Here is a 20,561-nt window from a genome sequence, read left to right on the forward strand (position 1 = left end):
TAAAGAAAATATCATAAACCGTCATGCAAGAAATTTTAGAAAGCACAACTTCTTAAGTAGTAGTTTGAACAATTATTGATATGAGAATAATTTCTTTTTCCTGTTCTATCGGAGGTATCTAAATATTTATTGTTAGATAGTGTAAGAAAAGTTATTAGAACGCCATAAAAATGCTGAATTACTGATACACATAGTATCAAGATTATTAATAAAAAAAGCAAAAAGACTTGCTAATTAAAAATTAATTACAAAAACTACTGTTTTTAAACCGATAACAGAAAAAAAACTGTTCAGAATAGAAATAAACAAAAATTTAGAAAAGTTGTACGGCAATGTTAAAAAGAAACATAATAAAAAGGGTGACATTTATCATCGTAAATAATAATAAACTATCTTGCTATCTTAGTAACTAGCTAATTGAAACATATTTTAAAAACTGTTTTTAAAAACAGCTCAGTTTAAGTTCGTTAAAATTATTTTATATTTAAAAAATATATATGCAAAATGTCTGAAATTATTTAAAAAAAAAAAAAAAACTCACCTAGGTGAGACCGCACAGCCAGTTTGAGGACTACTACCACCTCTAGGAGAAGTGTTCTGTGAATCTGTTGGATGTCTAAAACTTGTGCTACGTTTTCGTGAGGGTTCTGGTTCTAGAGTAGGTAATCCCGTGGCTGAAGTTGTTGTAGTCCATGTACTGGTTGACATGCGCCGCAGTATACTTGGGGGAAGATTTCGACGTAACCTCTGGAAAAAAAATGCATTTAGTTAACAAAAATTTAATTTTCATATAATGATTAATCTGTGAATCAAAATTAACAAGTTTGAATATTAAGATTGATCTGCTCTAAGAATAATAGAATTGAATTGGTCTAAATGCAAAGGAGAGTAGCTTGTCGACTAAATATTTAAATACCGTTAATAATGTATCCATATAGCATTGAAACGGAATAAAATATCCCAACAGGAGATGCCCGTTTTTGTAATATAGCTTTCTAATTATACTGAACAACAGCTTTTTTATGTTTTCCGTTGCTTAATATTTTTTAAACAGATCTTTGATACTTTCGTGTTAAATCTGCAATCAGTTTCTGTCTCTCATATATATATATATATATATATATATATATATATATATATATATATATATATATATATATATATATATATATATATATATATATATATATATATATATATATATATATATATATATATAAGCTAAAAGGGGGGTTAACGCAATTTTGCTACTTTTTTAGTAATTTGGTAAATAGTGATATCGTATTATATTTCAAATTTGAATTTTTATCTGTCACTTATCATTTCCGATTACATTTGAAATATTAATATAATGAAATATTGTTCTTCATCTTATTTTAATTATTTTCTTTCGTCATGAGATTTGTGCAGTAAGAGTAAATTAATACTATTAGCAATGCCTGTGATTTCCCGTGAAAAAAGGTTGACTGATAAACGCTAAATATATCGTGGTTACAAAGTCCTCCGAATTCCCATAACAAACCAATACCTCTGGTGGTACTGGATCGAATATTGATCATGCTCTAGCTTAGGTTAAAAATACAATCTGAGAATGGATGGATGGTGTGGGAATGTGTCATCCCTATAAGACAGGTTTTAACGTATAAACGTAGTAGAAGTCAAATTCTTGGCCATAGATGGCGCCACTGAAAAACAAGAAGAGGCATACTCTTCTATCTTAAAATAGGCTTATCAGTAATGACATGTGGCATAAGACAACAACAACAAGCCATGTCGGATAGTGGTATAATTTTCGAAACTGGTAGATCAATTAGTAACCACCTGCCTCCTGAAGCATACCAGCCTGTACACTATTGAGTACTTACGATTAAGTTAGTAATTAAACAGTGGGTAACTAAATACAAACAATGAATAGAATAATAAAAAATATAAGATTTTTAACTTTTACTAATACAGTTGTATTGCAATTCTATAAAGTTTTGTTACTATTTTAAGTAGTAATGTGCAGAGAAATATTTCTTCAAACAAGATTGCTAAATTTAAATAATATATTTTGAGTAGCACAGAGTTCAAAAATGCTTTTTACCTTTATTCATATCAAGTTAAATCAATTGTTTTAACTTGATTTTAAAACTGTTCTTGGACTATGAGTTTTTTAAATACTATTTTGAATAGTAAACATTATTACAATATTAATTGAAATTTTTAAAACATTCTTAATAATTTAAAATTCTAATGCTTCATATTTTAATTACCTTGACTATAAATGAGACATTAAAAAAGTGTTTACACAATTTAATCACTTGGGAAATTGATTGAATATAAAATGATAAAAAAGAGAATTTTTTTAAAAATATTTTAACTTCTTACCTCAATTATGAATCTCATCTTGAAAAACATTTATAACATTCTTAACGTTCAATATGCGTTGCAATGATATTTGTTTTTGGTTGTTCTAATTTTGAATTATGCTCGTATTTGTAAAAAAAGTAATTTTCTTTTACAAAATAAAGTTCAAATTAATAAAAGTTTATCTTCTGTATTAAGATTAATCTTAGCTTATCATTTATGTAAATAATATAATATTCGGAACATAATTTGGAAAAATACAATAATTTTAAAATAAAAATTTTCTAAAAAAACCAGTTTTGAAAATATTTTGAATTGTAATACACACGGATGCATTATTGATTACTGCATTACAACTGTTCTAAAGTAATACTATGGGGAGAAACTGCATTTAAAGTCGTCTAAAGCATTCAAAATGCACCTCTTATGTTGAAAGCAATTTTTTCACAAATTTTTCTTGAAACACAGATCGGTAATATTTGTCGTTTTACTATGGTAATGATAGATCTTTCGGAATACTAATACTCTAGAGAAGTAAGAACAAAATTTAAGATTCTCGCTAAAGCTTTTAAGTTTAAAAAAAAATAACACGTTTAGCTTAGAATATCTTAAATAAAAGCAATTTCAAAGTCAACTTCTACGGATATTTCAGTCTCAATTTTTTGGTATTGACTGAGGGTTTTGAAATGTTTTGTTAATAGAAATAATTTTATTAGGAAATGTTCTGATTAATATTTTTCCAGCCTGATTTGCTTACTAGTTTTATTTTCGCGCTTTCAAACGGAGTTTTAACTCCAAAAAGAAAATGTAGGCTTAATAACTGGAAGGAAAGGAAACTGAAATATTTTTTTTATTGCAAAACAATTTCTAAAACTCACTTGATATAACATTTTTCTTTCTATCATTCAAAGGTAACATTCAACAGGAAAACGTATAAAATATTTTCCATACAATGTTAATATACATACAATAATATTTTACATACAATTTTCGTCATTATGGTAAAATTCATGTAGTTCTCACAATGTGTGAAAATGTTGTGTGCTTATATTTAAGATAGTTACAGAATATATACTCATATCTTCTAAACAATGGAGCTTGACTTAAATTTATTTCCCATTGTATTTCTGTACTAGATTGTACTCTCTCGGTTCTAAAAATAGACTCCACACCTAGAAAAGAAATATGGTTAAAATACCAGAATATGGTAAAATTAACCGTATTTCAGGTTCTATGAAAACAGCAAAAAGCTAGATAGTTTCTTTAAAAAAATGATTTTACACTGAGAAAAAATTATCGTCAAAATTTCCTGAAAATGACAAAATTTAATGAGTTTATGAATTTTTGGGAACACCAAAAAGCACTGTAATTTTTACAGAAGCGCTTTGGTAATGAATTCTTTAAAATCAACAGTAAAATACAGTTTTATAATCTAGGATAAAATTCAGTAATTCTCTCATGATATCTTAAAGCATGGATAAAAATTATTTATTCGGTAAATTTAACTTTTCAGTTTTGTATTTTTTGCTAAATGTGTGTTAATAAGAGTTACATTATAGGATACCAGAATTTCCATTAAGTCATTACTCATTACCATATGAAGAGAGAAATTGCCAAATGAATGTTTTAAATACCTTATATATTTTGGTTTCATTACCAGATTGATTGTTTATTTTTTTTTATGAGAAATGTCAGTAGCATACAGTACGGTAATTTTACCAGAATTTGTTTCTCGGTGCGATTTTGAATTTCCATCAGAGTGAAAGCTTCGTCTACTAATTTGATACCTAGCATCCTCAATGTCAATGTTACAGATGTTGAGTGGCTGACTAATTTTTTTTCTTAACAAATAAGACCGACTGGTAAGTAATCGGGCAATTCATATTGTTTTAAATTTTTCTAAGTCATAACCAGGAGATCTTTAAACCAAGAAACCGATAACTTAAGGACAGCGCTTGTCAGACAAGATGTAAATTCCATCGAACACCAGTGTTAAAGAGCCATTTTTAAGTTAAACTTTAAATTTTGTATAACTACGCAAAAAATTATAAGAAATGTTGCAAAACGTTTAAGAAATCTTTTAGAAAAACACCAAATAATGGAATTAAGATAAACATGGAATTAAGTTTTGCTTGAAATCAGATAAATACTTAGTATCTAAATGGAAAACTTAAGAATTAATCTATAAAATCAAAAGTAGCATGTTCTTCTACTATGTGAATCGGGTGTTTATTGTCAGCTATAAAATAAAACACACAGTCAATGTTACATAATACTGCACATGCTATTGAACTTTGCTCTTTTCAAAACATCTTTTCTTTATCTAAAATAAACATTTAAATACTAAAGTAGTTTTTACCGCAATTTTTAAACGATATTTAATCATAGTTTTATTTAATTAGTTAATTAAAACTAAGTCATTAAAAACTTATAGAGCTTCACAGCGAATAAAAAGTTCCCTTCTCCAAAACAATTAAATACAGTTTAAAATAAAAATGTAATTCAAATAAACTTAAATACACATTTTTAGTTGGGTTACTTTTTAAAGGAGAAAATAATGAGTTCGTTCTATTTTTCATTCAAGAAATAAAAGAAACATACATATACAAATAGCTATTTTCAAGTGCCTAATGACTATCTTAATTTTATCATGGACATGATTAAATTCAATTAAGACACGAGTTGTTGAAAATATTCGTCTATTTCATTAAAGTTAAGAGCTAAATAAGCAGGAAAATATTTAACTGAAGGCAATTTAATATAAAGTTGATATAGCGAAGGCAGGTATTTGTAAATAATTTTCAAAGTTTCGCGAGGTAGAAATAAAATTAAGCTAATGAAGCATAGAAAATATCGCGAAGCTATGTAGCAGAAAAATTTCGATTGGAGAACACAAAATTCCTTTTCAACACCAGAAGGTCAGAGTTTATTGTGAAGAGAACACAAATAAATTGGACGTCGACAAAGAGAACTTGAATCGAGGAATGTTAGAAGGAATGTGCATTGAGATGTAAATTTCATGATATATTGGGATAAAAATAGTGAACCCGTCTCAAGAATCTTAAAATTTACACTATCTTAAAGTTTTTCACAGAGAATGACGTTAAATCCGAATCGAAATTTAAATAATTGAATATATTTACGCGACAACATAATATTTATTTCTTAACAACGTTAAAGAAAATTGCAGCCAGGTTTACAAATGTATCGAAAATGCCAAATTCATTGTGTAATATGTTAAATTTTATTGTACTAGTTAATCATAAATGCATGATTGGTCTTAAAAAGACTTTGAAATTATTATACGCTTAATATACTGTGAAACTAATACGAATATTATAATATGTATAATTGAAATTATTTTTAAAAAAAAGAAGTTTTTTCAGTTACAACTGTTTGAGGTATGATTCTTCTTTAACATGGTAAATAATTGAGTGGTGATTAAAGTTTGCTCCAGAGTCTTAGACGTAACTCTAATCGCAAAAAAACACTTTTAAAAACTCATTTCAATTGAGGTCTGGGGATCTTGGATGCCATATGATTTAGTGTAAATCACTTGATACCCGATCATCCAAGTGAAGCAATGCTAACCCATTGCAGATGTAAATCTAAATTTTACCACAAAAGCTTTCTAACCTTTCCAGTCATGTATTTGCTGAACTAAAGAATTTATTATCTTAAATAATTAGAATCTTAAATTATTTTATTTTATAACCACAGTTGAACAGCTAAAGCAATTATAAGTTTGCCACTATCACTGCTGAACTCACAGCCTTGTAATTTTGAACTCAGCCCAGAAGACAAGGGAATTCCAAGCAACGGAACAAACTAACCTTCGTGGAGGATTTTTTCATGGAACTAACCCATATTTGCGTTACATGAGAAGGAAAACCGCGGAAACATCCTATGGTTCGAAAGACGGCAAGGTGATTAATGATCCGTCTACCACTGAAATATTTTACGTCGGAGATGCGTCCGGAGTGAGCAGAATTGTATCAACCAGCAACCACTGGGATTCCTAGAGAACCAAAGTGGAACTCCCAATGAGGCGAGCCTCAATGGGAGACGAATGCTCTACGCCTTGAGCCACCGCTGCTCGATCTTAAATTACATAACAATACTGTTTGATAAGTTGATAGGATCAGAAATCGTATATTATTTTAAATTATATAATTGACAAACTGCGCAAAACTTATATTTTACAAACGCTGCGAATTAGCGCTTTTCTTTCTTAAGAGAAATTTATTTTTTTATAATTAAACTGCATAATATGTTCACTCAACAAAAATGAATTCCGACTTGTAGAACAACTATATATAATAACCACAGAGGGTTAAAAGTTAAAACGTAATGAAATAGTTGTATGTTTGAATAAATACATACATCTGTATTCGATAGTTCATCAGTGAATAATAAAAATAATAAATTATTCAATTATAGTTCATGAAAAAACTCAAACAGCTAAATAAAACCTCCTTCAACTAAAATAAAGTATGAATGTAATAATTTCACTTTTACTGTAATTAGAACTGAATATTGTGATTTCTGAATGGAGTTTTAAGAGCTTTATTGTAATTAAAGTTATCTTAAGGAGATGCCTTAAGATGCTATTTCGAACATCTTCATTAACGTTACGTCAAATCCTTTTAATAGAATATAATAAGTGGTCAGAAATGAATTCAGTGTAGTATTGTAATGAACTTGAAAACAATTACTGAACTCTTAATGACCTTAATTCTGTAGAAAATGTAATCGCTTTACCAATGCGTAATAAGTTTCATAATGCAATGCAATAGGTTTGGTTGTGTTCTACTCTTTGTAAAGGATAACGTTTTCCTTTCGCGAATAAACACGTTATGCATCATTTTAAAACTATACTAGAGCTAGGAGCGTACAATTAAAATGAAGTACTTTTTCTGCCCATAATCATGGAAGAAATAATGAATAAATCATATATTCTGGACTAAAATATTCTGAAGTAAAATGTTGTATTTGCTTTGGAAAAATAAATAGGATTACAATTTTAAATTCATTTGTTGGTGAAGCTTTTTTTAAATAAATACCGTAAGTAAAATTTAACGAAATACAACAATATTTGCTAAAATAGGTCATTATCAATGGATAAAGGAAGTTTCGTAGAGGAACGCTTGGCGAACACACACACACACACACGCACGCACACACAAACACACGCACACACGTACACACACACACACACACACACACACACATATATATATATATATATATATATATATATATATATATATATATATATATATATATATATATATATATATATATATATATATATATATATATATATATATAATGTTGAAATTCAGAAATTATATAAAAAGTAGGGTTATTAAAAAAAATTGAGTTTTTCTAACTACTGCAGTTGTTAGAATTATTTTTGCCAAAATGAACACGGAAATGATTAACATAAAAATTAAAGAAAGTAATAAAAATAGCTAAGGTAAAGAATATTCTGAAAAATGAAAATAAAAAAATTCTTTTGAATAAAGGTTTTGTAAATCCATTGTTTTACAAGCAAATAGTTAAATATTAACATATGATTGATAAAACCAAATATGCAGTCGTCAAAATACACTGTTTCTTTATATTTCTAGTTTTTTCCCAAAAAGGCCAGCGAGGAAACGAGTACTAACATACTTTCAAAAAACAATTAATTTACCCACAAAATATTGCTATTTTTAGAGTTGAATAATTTTGAATTAATTAAAAAAATTGGCGCTAACGAACTAATTTATAATTCAAATAAAAATTTAAGCTATTATATTCTTGGAGCTGCATAGGAAAAGAACTTTATGGACCCTGTTATCTCCAAATTTTCACTACATTATTCATTAAATTATTTTTTTTCATATTTCGAAATATGTAACATAAATTTCAATAATGTCATATAAAAAGTTACAGTCAGGACAACGAAGGAAGAAAACCGGAGGAGATATTATAAAGAGATACTTTATTTACAGATATATGCATATATGGGGATACAAGGGATACTTTATTACCATATAAGAAGCTTACGGAAAAGCTACATATCAGATAGTTATGTTTACTTTAAAATTGAAAATATTGTTTCACTTATGTAATGCATTTCTTTATACAATTAGAGTATCTATATACATGCATTAAGTAAGCACTGCTAGAAATTTCTAAAAAAAAAAATTGTCAAATAACAATTTATTTAATTGTTTTTTTTACCATATTAAAACAAAACAGTCAAATAACCATAAATTGGATAACATTCAAAATGATAACTGTATGAAAAACCGTTTATTAACTGCTTTCACTTAATACAGTTAAACAACCGGAATTTTATCACACCAACTAGGCCCACCTAATGAAGCCACTTTGTTCCTCTCAGATGGGTACATATAATAGCCGAGAGAGCTAATCTACCAACAGAACAGTGGTTCGAGTCTCAGAGCTGGCACCACAATACTTCCACAATTCCCTTCAACACACGAAGATTTCCCAGTGTCCAGCATTCCCCAATTTTTGACCCTGGGATATCAGAGTGCGATACTCTCATTCATGTATAAATGGCAGCACCATAAAGTTGCTAAGCTATATCCTAAGTCGAGTTAAAAATCCTTATATCATGGTTTTGAAATCATGTTAGTTGCAAATGGTTAAAAAAAATTGTATAGTTTTGTATTCTTATTTTTTTAACCATACTGACCATAAATGACATTTTTAACCATAAATGGTTTCCAAATCGTAAAGATAAAAAATGTTCTTTGCGTAAACTTTACAGTCAGTTGAATAGACTGACTGATGTCGGTTATTTTACCAGAATTTTAGAATGAAAATTATAACAATTTGATATTAAAATACATCATTACATTAAGCGTTTTTTTTACTAATCATACCTTGAAAAAAAGTATTTGTCAAATGTGAGAAAAACAGAAGATTTCTTTTAAACCGCTGACTAAATACAGAATTGCATTTCAAAATGTAAAAAGCATTTTTCTACTCAGATGGAGTATTAAAGTATACTCAAAACTAATATTCAGCTAATAATAAAATAAAATGAAAAAAAAAATGTTATAAGAAATTTTATATTTTTTTAAAGAAAAATCTATTATTTGGTAAATAGTTTATTATTTTTTTGTTTCATAATGATGACATTTGGAAAACATGATTCAGTTTGTTCCTTACTGTTAAACTCACCATTTAAATAAAATATGTAAAAGCATAGTCAATAAATCTGTAAAGCTGATTTCAGTTAGTACTTAAAAGAACACGTATGTATTTTAAATCATTTAAAACAATGTGCAACAATTCAAAGCTATCTTTTGAATCAAAATTAATAAAACAATTCTTCAAAACGATTTAATGTTTATTATAAAAATTCGAAGCTATCTTCAATTAGTTATAATGGGCAAAATAAATAAAAGAAATTGTGAAAGAATTAATGGAATTTTTAACTTACGCAGACATTTAAAAGTCTTGAAGTATTTAATGTCATTAGCTTCAAACTAATTCTAAAAGAATTCTTTAACTTCTTAAATCTCTTCCACATTTTATCAATAGTTAAGCATAGAATTCGTTTGCAGCTACATGAGGCTTGAAATATCGTTTTCATGATTTTTGTGGATATCTTTCGCAACGTTATGAAATATCGTTTTCAATTTTATTATAAAAAATAACCAGTTTGTTTATTAAAAGTATTACGAATAAAAGTATTGGTGAATTATTTTGCAATTTTTGAAGTTATACTTCTTATGCGATTTCCAACAAAGTTGCGTTAAACGTTTAACGCTACATTTTTATTGGCCGGGAAATCACGTGGTAGGATCCAGTTTTCCCTCATTCATTTCCATATTGTTTTGGTTCTCACTAGCATAAAAATAATAAAAGTCATAAAAGTATTGTTTTTCTATAAATATTTTTTTAGTTTGATTTGATACACATATAATTTAATAGGGTAGTATTTTTTAATTTCAAATTTAGTGGATAACAATAGTAAAAAATGAGTGAAAACAACCCCACGGACAATGCGACGGATTTAAGGTTATGTCAAGGTACGTCTCTTGTGAATATCAATTGATTGTTAGGTTTTCTCTTCTGAAATTACATTATGACGCATTCACATACATTATTAATACAAATACATTTTCCAGAGCGAGACGATGAGGCAACCACAAGCACTTCCACTGGTTCAAGAGGTCCACGAGGGAAAAATGCGCAATATTACCGTGATTACAGAGCACGGAAGCGAGCGGAGCAGGAAAAAGAGTCGTTGAATAGAATTAGTGATCCTTCCACGACTGCTGATTCTTCTACAATTAACGTCGCAGGTTGCGAAGTTTAACTTAAAGTTAAAGGGAAAGTTAAAGGGACTACACGCACTATTTTTTTTTCCTAATTTATGTTGTTACTCTGGTCTTTTATATGTCCACAGCGAGATAAAAATGCATTTTCTTTTAATTTTTAATGTTTATATAAAAAAAATACAAAAATTTTTTTTAATCCAATTTCTTTTCATAAATTTAACAGTAAAATATTTTGAACAATAATTAACAGTTTAATAAGTATACTGCCGTAGATTGGAAAATACTCAACTCAAGCAGAAGCAGACCACTGATACACAGCCATCAGACGTCTCGGATGCTTTGAGCATGCTCACGGAAAGTATCATTAGAATTTTTCCTAGATTTGTTTGTGATATTATAAAACCCTTCAAACAGACTTTGTTGCAGAAAAGTTTAAACCTGGATTCGTTTGTTTAGAATCGAGGCCCATCATCACGTTTTCAAGAATAGTTTGTTAATTGATTTCCTGCATTATTTTTCAAGTTTAAATAAATTATGAATACAATCGGACTAATACAAAATATAGTTGTTTCGAGTAGTAAGCGTCGAATATCTCATTCTGGGTATTCTATATTGTTAACAAAATTTTCAGAGAAAAAAGGCATCTTATATGTTCGAAATTTGCTCTGCATCGATGGTATATTATTCAACACTTTTTGTTTTCTTGAAAACAAAATTTTAGATAATAAATATAGTTCATATACTGAATAGGGCTAAATTCTACTTGAGTGCTTGCGCATATTGTATTTAACCACTTGAGAGTTAAATCTTTTCGAAATTATAAGGATAATTAGAGGACTACAAATTGAAAGAATAATAAAATGAGATTGTTTTTATCACGAATCATGAATGATTTGATTTTGATCAGTTACTGATCTTAATTTAGTGTTATTACTAATAAAAAGTATTGGATTAATTACATGTTGACAATAAATATCATCATTTACTTTATCTGATAGCTTCAAATATTAAAGGAAAATTTTAGTTGAAGGGCGTTTTATTTGTTTATAAAATTTCTTTTCTTGTAACAGAATTTCAAAGTATATGAAAGATATATTTTTTTATTTTAGTATGTTTTTCATGGAGTTTTACTTGATGGTGTTATAAAGTATTAGAAAATCATAACATTATAAAATATTTAAAATTAGCGATCAGCAACTTCAGGACACGAGGAAAAGCTATTGTACAGCTAAAAGTACAGAGCGAGAAAAAAAGGACCACCCTGAATAACTTTCGATCAAATCCTCAGATTTTTAAGTTCTAGGACTCAATCTTAACAGCTCGAGGAGATGACCACTGATATTCTAATTAATTAGAGTGCTCAAAAGTTTGGACAATGTTAGTTTTGCTTTTTGCGTATTTTGCTATATCTCAAAAACTTTTTAAGTGAGTTGAAAAACTATTTGACACAATCACAAAATTCCTTTATCTAAATAAAATTCCACGCAAAAAATAACTTTCAGTAAACATTTCTTATTTTTTATTATTTTACTTACGAATGATAAAAAAAATAATTGTAAGGTATAAAATTTTTTGCGCATTTTCAAAGATTGTAATTTTATATGGCAAAATACAAAGGGGTTTTGAGCCAAATCGGAGGAGTAGTTCCTGAAAAATCAAATTTTAAGTATATGACTTTTTCAAAATTCAAACTCGCAGGAACTATTTGACCTATTTCGCACAAATTTTGTATTTTGCCACATAAAATTGCAATTTTTAAAATTATGTTAAAAATTTTTATGTCTTACATTTCAAAAAGTTTTTGACCATTCTTAAATAAAGAATGAAAAAAATAAATAGTATTTACTAAATGTTATTTTTTGCATGGAATTTTATAACTGCGTATATAAATTTTTCAATTCGCTTAAAATCTCTCAGAGATATAGCAAATTCTAGAGATATAGATCCCGCAAAACTAAAATTAAAATAAAGGGGTCCAAACTTTGGAGCGCTCTCCTGATCAAACTATTGGGACCATATTTCCAAGACTCCGGTTACCCCTATATTTAAGACATCAGAAATACAAATCCAGCATAAAAAAGGTATGTTAATGCAGAGAAAGTACGTTTTTGTTTCTGATTTCGTAACTGAAAATATGCACACTGCACATAGTTCACGTTTCTACAAACTTAAAATATATCGATCTTAATATCTAGGAAAGAAAGTAGAAATAAAATGTTCTTTAAAATACATTTACTAGAAGAGAGGTAATTTTTAAGACCTTTTTTTTTAACACTATTTAGTCAATAGCCCTTAAGTTTTATTTTGTTATCTTCCAAGGATTAATTGGTGAAGTGTTTTTTTTATTTCGATAAGAATTTTTTTTTGAAAAATTATAAGTGAAAATTTTCTGAGGAAGACTTAAAAAATAATCACCAAGTTTTGGTGATTTCCATACAATAGCCTGCGAAAAAAATAAAACATTAGAGGGAGACTAACTAGAAAAGTATAACTCGTAGCTATCCTCGGGGTTAAATTCTACATAAATTTAAGAGATATTGTATGTTTTAAATCACTTCTTACTCTTTGATGACTATAGTTGGCACGTACAGTTACAATTGCAGAGGTAACCTTTTTTACTTTTTAAATGTTTAAATTTGCATTTTTGGAACCTTAAATGCTAAGCAATCGACTTTAAACTCTTACATTTTTGCTTGAGGCTCAGACGCGTCTTTGAAAATGCAAAATAGCAGAAAAAGAATTTTTCATCATCGAATACTGCTAACATAATTTTTCTAGTTTTTTCCTAATAGTTTTATCCAAATGTTTTGCTGGATTGGTGTTTCATGACACCTTGTTTTTTAATAAATTTAGTTGATTAAACTGTCACTAATGATTGTTACTGGACAAGTTGAAGACTGGTTCACCTTAGCACTTTTAAATTATTGTATCAAACATGTTGCTCTAATATTTTGTCTGAAATTTTTGAACTGAATGAATTTGTAATGTAATAGTTAAACTCGGTACGTTGGAACTAGGACCAAACAGCATAATTATATTTATTTCATTTAACTCACAGATCATTAATTATTTTGATTCCTAGATCGTTAATTATTTCCTCAATGCAATTTAATAGATCATTAAATCACTCAAATCGACGTTAAATTAAGTCATTTTGATCCCTAGAGACTAAGTCTAAAAGCAATGCTATATATGCTATCTTTACTATACTCTTTGAAGTGATAAAACGGTTAACAGAAGTAAGCAAACCATCATGACCCTTGGAAATACTTTTAGCTGATTGGTATCAAGGTTTGAGCAATCAACATTAATCTATATAGTGGAAAATGTGAAAATAATCATGAACACAAAATTTAAGACGAACTAGCAAAAGTAGGCAACGTGGGCGAAAAAGCAGAGAACCTTTATGTTTACTTCCGTAATCAGTTTGCCCTGAAAAGAGTATAGAATTTTTTGACTAAGAAAATTTTCATGTATATATCATTGTTGACAAGAATTAGGCATTGTTAGGAATAAATAGCAAACTTCTAACTTTACTATCGCTATCTATTGTCACTGGACAGATTATAGAATTTGCTTATTAAGAAAAAGTGTTTGGGCTCAATAAAAAAGTATCATATAGTTTGTTTTATATTGTTTTATCAGCAACTAGATACCAGAATGGTCTATGTCAGGAGTCTAAAATTAGTAAACCGGATATTTCCATATTGATACCTGTTTGTGCCAGCTATAATTTCCAAACGGAATAATATTAACAAAACTTATCTTTAAAATATGTAGTTATTTGACAAGACTTTTCATATAAAAAAGAGTGGGGAGAGTGTATCCTTCGGGGAGGTTTTCTTCACGTGTCCCTCACATATTTTAAGTCATATATAAACATAGTGGGCATAATGGTTATTTAAATCAGTGGTTTTCTTTCGTTTTAACACTTTTCTCTCTCTTTTTTTACGTATTCTATATTTTTCCCAGTTCATGAGCTGTAAGAAGTGAGTCACTGCCTAAAGATTTGTATTTTTTTAGTAGATTTTCCCAATATACATGTTTCTTTATCGTCAGATTTCTTTGTCTATAGATCCATCACAAAATCTACGTACGATCTTTACATAATATTATTGTAAAATATAGTCTCTAAAGTATCCTTCGACTTTAACAGTTAATTATGCTGGAAATTAGTCAATAGCAGTACTTTGTTTTCATTCAGTGTGAGATCACGACTGGTTCTTCAAAATAATTTGCCTGACTTAAAAACCGTTTGCACAGTATGGCGGAATGGTACAACTGTTCTTGCGCTTCCTTGCCACACAGGTTTTTCGGTCAAATTAAAGAATGAGTATTTTTATATATTTTGCTTGAAAGTTACCAGGCAAAGTTAAGTTACCAGGAAAAGAATTGAGTGATGGCAGTTGTAACTAATATTTTGTTAAAAAAAAACAGTTAGAAATTTTGAAAAGCCTTGATTCATAGTGTGGTTTAAATTAACTACAAACTTAATCGGGTGCCAAGTTCAACAATATAATCTTGTGAATAAAACTTTCTTGAACAGGTTCAGCTTAACACGGAAGCAATAGATTTCCAGTATATTATGGTTTAAGGCATCGAAATTGTGGTTGACATTAAACTGATTTTCTGACAGAGTACTGAATGAAATAAATTAAAACTGCGCATACTATGATTAAATAGGATCATAACAAACTGAAGTTTAGAAGGCCTTAAAAAAATCCGAAAAATTGAACAACATTTTGCTAATAAGAATTAGAAGAACAACTCTTAGCAACAAGCAGTATACGATAAAACTGTGATAAATGCAAGATTGCGTTAAACTTTACATTGAAGTAGGTAGTCACACCTTTTGCTTGTTGCACATGACTGATTTTGGATTCCTTCACTCACCCATTAGATAATTTTCTATTTCTGTCTAGCTATGTATATTTCTAGACTGAAGCTCTTCTTTAAAAAGAAAATTCTAAAAGTATTAATCATTTACATCTTATTGAATCTTTGTTTTTTTTCTTCATATTTCGTTACCATTCCGTTTAGGCAGGCTGTAAAAACACCATTACTACAATACTTATAGTAGTATGACTGCACACTCGCGTGATAAGTCAGTTTTAAGCTCTCTGTTGCCAATGCATTTAAGAAACTTTATCGGCTTGGTGACAATACACGCGGCAGGGTTTTATAAAACGGGAAGATAGATAACAAACTCAAAAAAATAAAAAAAATAAAAAGAAAGAAATTGTTGTTAGAGATGATGGACTTTGTGTCCACATAAAATATTTAACACACGTGGCGTAATTGATTAGAGATAATGTTTGTGATTAACGGTAGATTTAGCTCTCTCATTATTCAATGACGTGAAGCGGTGGATAATTTCAAAATTTATTACAACTGTTTAACAACTCAATAACATATATTTTGAAACATTGTGGATAAATCAGAAAATAAGATACTGAAAAAAAAACGTTTTTCAAAATACAAAATAAAAGTGTAAATATTCGCACTTTGAAATGATACAGCCAAATGTAATCATTTCTTAATCCAAAAATTTTTAACAATGTTGTTGAAAATATTTTCAAATTATTAAAGTTTGCCCATAAGGATAGTTTTCAAAAAAGTAAATATCTGTACATCCTTAAAGAGTCAAACTGCAAACTTTTTAATTCCGGAAAATGCATAGGAAAATTTTTGTTTGAATTGCAGAAACACTTCTTACATATTCACGGAAAACATACTTTTCTAATGAGCTAGGTAAGTTTCGAATATTTTCAAGAATTTTTAAATAAAAATAAGTTTTGACAAGGTACTTCAAATTTAGACTTAATTAGTAAAGACATATTGAACACAGAAATAATGAGAAATTTATTTTGGTATGTTTCAAAATGCACAGAAAGCAAGCAGTCAAGAAAAACATACATCTTATAAATAGTATGTATCTAATTTAATATTTGTTTGTTTGAATGTATCTTTGTAAGAACAATTCAAACATAACTTTAATTAGTTATGTTTGTAAAATGTTATTTATTTTGAAAACAATCGATTGGCTTAAAATTCTAGTGCTATAAGAAACCAAGCCATTTTTTTCAGTTGCTGAGTTTTTTTCAAAAATATTTGCTTTAATAAAACTCATCTGTAAATATATTTTTGGTCCGTTTTGAGTTCTCAATTTTTAAACACTGGGAGCTACCCCTCAGCTCGCTTCGCTTCCCAGATCCCACAATTGCATTGCAAGCATCGTTATACACATAAATGCAATGCAAAAAACTCGTTGTGAAAAAGTTTTATTAAAAATTATTGAAAAACAAAATTTATTCCAATCTCAAATGCCGCTTTCAAAGAAGCCGCATTACTTATTGCAATTTTAAATTCAACCCACACTGAGAAAAATATTATGGTTAAAACTGCTAAAGTATGGTTGAATTTACCATGTTCTTTGCTCGGGATCACCAAAAAGCTCCGAAATTTTTAACGAAGCGCCTTGTTAATGATTTTGATAAAATTAACCATGACATATAATGCTATAGTATGCCGAAAAATTCAGAAAATGTGGTGAAATTCGATAATTTTTTCATTATTTCTTAGAGCATGATGTATAAACCATTTATCTTATTATATTTGTTTTTCAGTTTTGTTTTTTTTACAAAATGCTTGGTAAAAAGAATTACAATTTTAAAAATCAAAATTTCCATCAGCCAAATTTCTGAAAATTAACAAATGACTGGTTTATAAATACCTTGTACTTCGATTTTATTGCCAGAATTACATTTATTTTTACCAGCAATGCCATTACCATTCCGTGCAGTAATTTTACCAGATTTCTTTCCTTCTTCCGTGCAGAAATTAATTCTTAAAAAAGATGCAAACTCATCTTCGAAGAATATTTTTAAAGTGGAATTACAAAAACAATCTCTTGAACTTTGAGTATCCATTTTTTATAATGCGATGTTTAGAATTTTTATTCTCATATTTACGTTAAAATAAATAAAATTAAAAAAAAATCTTATGTATTTTTATACCATTGATACCGCATAAAAACTATTTTTAAAATATTGTGCAGTATGTGCACGTTGAAGTGTGGTGTTCATTTTAAGCTCTGCAGAAATCAAAAACGGAGGGGAAAAAACTAGAAATCCACACGTATAGACAAGACAAATTTAGAAGGTAAGACAAAGAAAAAGAAATGGAGACCTTTTTTCAAGATGACTAATGAAGTGACAGCCTTAACAACCCGATATTTCCTGGCCCAACCCCTTTGCGGGCTCATCCCCTTCATCAAGTTAAAGATGCTTTTAGAACTTGAAAGAAAATACTGGCGAATAAATGATCGAGTGCCATTCTGGCGCTTTCTTTTGGCGATTTTGAAAAGAACGAAGAATAAAGACAGTAACTCCCATTCAAATAAACTATTTTAGAAAGAACATTTCAACTCCACTTTTTCTTCGAGACATCTTTAGAAGTGCAGTGAGAAATCTAATGAAATATTCAAGTGGTTGTTATGAAAGAAAGACTTGTTCAAATGTAACATAGATTAAATAAGATAAACGCCAGCCACTTTTTTTTTTCTTTTCTTTTTGTATCTTGTTTATTACGAAGTTAAATGAGAAAGATTTTGAAGACAAAAGTTGTGGGATTTTTGGACTTGTTTTATTAGTTTTAAGGTAACTAATAATATACATATTTTTGAAGGATACCTTTATTCAACAATTCAGAAATAAAATAAAATGCAGAATTTTCCTTTAGTTTCCAATAGAATTTTTCCATAGGTTTTAAAATGAGTTGAATTATTAACACGATTATTTAATGTCTTTAAAAAATTTGCAAATGGGTTGAATTTATTTTAAAAAATAAATATTCAAATTTCAAGAAATTTTCTTTATGTTTGCCGATGCAGTTTTTTTTTTAAAAAATACTCCAAGAGAACATTTTTTAATATTGAGGACTGTTCTTTAGAAGAATTAGGCTTCATGTAAGATGTTAAATAGCATAATGATAAGAAAATGTAACATAAAAGCAAATAGACTCCACCAGCTGAAGGAATTGAACCCAGGAACTCTGTTTGACAAACAGTCACCGTAACGCTTGTACTAACCCATTTTACTTACAAGGGAAACTAGGGAAGTGTGACTCGCCAATTTTGAAATAAAGTGGTGGGATGTATGCCTCATGAGGAATAATTTTAGAGGGCAACATTCGTTTCGGCCCATAGAATGTCCTATGAGAGATAAAAAATTATTCAATATATTTTTTTTCAAAAACTTTTCCAATATAAAAACAAGTGAACAGTAAGGAATTTCATTTATATGAGACTCGAAATACAAGTCGAAATATGATACGCATTTTCCAAAACTGATTTATAAAAAATTAATTATTTTCATAATGTTACATCTTGCAAAAAAATCTGAAATAATTTATGTAATTGCATAAAATTAAATTGCCTTTTTAGAAAATACTCTACTGCGGCGCTACTCTAACCTACAGCCTCTGAATTAGACTTTCACGCTAATACTAACATAACGGTGACTTGCGAACTCCAAAATAGTTGATAGTTCAGCTCTGATAGTGTAAGTGCCTTACTCTAAACTATGCGCCAAGATTGGAGGATGCCAACTTTAAAGTTAAATATTTCAAAAATTAGCTAGGATATCAGATATAAAAATAATTGTATGAAAAATATTATGAAAATAGCAATGTTTTGACAAAATATCGAACAATTCACAGGACGTAGGTATCAACGGATTTTCCACTTTTAAGTGACAAAAGTTCAAACCTTAAAGTTTTTTAAGTTCAAATTTCTGCCGAAAAAATGTGAAAATATTTTTTAAAAAGGCAATTTAATTTTATGCAATCACATAAATTATTTCAGATTTTTTTGCAAGATCTAACAATAGGAAAAAAAATTTTTTTTTTATAAATCAGTTTACGAAAATGCGTATTATATTTCGAATCTCATATAAACGAAATTTTTTACTGTTCACTTGTTTTTATATTGGAAAAGTTTTTGAAAAAAAAGATTTTAAAAAATTTGAGGCCAATTTTTTTTTTTTTTTTTTTTTTTTTTTTTAATTAACCTAACAGGGTCTTCTCAAAAAGTACAGATATATAAAATTCTCGAAATCAATTTTGACAAGAAATATGCATTATATAGTACGTGAAAGTACCACAAAATTAATTGGAGTATGAGATAATTACAATAACTAATAGTCTGAATTGAAGTAAAAAAATACCGATTTTTCTATATATTGAATTACTTTTTATCTCTCATAGGACATTCTATGGGCCGAAACGAATGTTGCCCCCTAAAATTATTCCTCATAAGGCATACATCCCACCACTTTATTTCAAAATTGGCGAGTCACACTTCCCTCGTTTCCCTTGTTAGTAAGCGTTTGAAAATTAGATAAAAATTATTTTTTTCGAAAACTAGTCGGGGAGCTAATACAGTACCCAACGCCCTTTAACGACTTGCTTTTTTTTGTGGAAATTTTCCACTTGACTGTAGATGGTCGCAATTATAATGTACGTTTTTATTTCATTTTAAATTTACTTGAACTAAAAAAAGGAAACCAATTTTTTTCTTTATTTACAAAATTCCAAACAAGAGAGCAATTTGTTAAAAGTTGTTGAGTTGTTGAATTGGAAAATCTCAGTCTGGACGTCATAGTAGACATCAAGTTATACTTTTCCTGTGCAATTTATTGTAAGCACAAAGTGTTACTCTAGAGATTAGATTTTACAATATCATTTCCCTAAAAGGTACTTTTTTAACGTCACGCTAGAGCTGCAGAATGGGCTATTGGTGACGGTCTGGGAAATATAACTGAGGATGATCTGGAGACAATATTCATACGTCACATCACGTTTTACAGGGAGGGCACATTCACACACCATCCATCCATTCACAGA

The 20,561-nt window shown here is 28.6% G+C and overlaps 1 protein-coding gene across 2 annotated transcripts in view; it reads right to left on the minus strand.

The window, feature by feature from the left end:
* The window catches only part of LOC107436844 (cGMP-inhibited 3',5'-cyclic phosphodiesterase 3A), a 605,033-nt gene that overhangs the window by 163,708 nt on the left and 420,764 nt on the right, over positions 1 to 20,561 (minus strand). For both annotated transcript variants that reach the window (XM_087165512.1, XM_016048661.4), the window contains exon 3: positions 542 to 747. In XM_087165512.1, coding sequence (XP_087021638.1) covers positions 542 to 747 — 206 coding nt within the window. The remainder of the gene's footprint in view (positions 1 to 541; positions 748 to 20,561) is intronic.

The sequence above is a fragment of the Parasteatoda tepidariorum genome, chromosome 6 (assembly GCF_982258835.1).
Source record: "Parasteatoda tepidariorum strain Cologne lab strain chromosome 6, Ptep-v5.0, whole genome shotgun sequence".
Classification (NCBI taxonomy): Eukaryota; Metazoa; Arthropoda; class Arachnida; order Araneae; family Theridiidae; genus Parasteatoda; species Parasteatoda tepidariorum.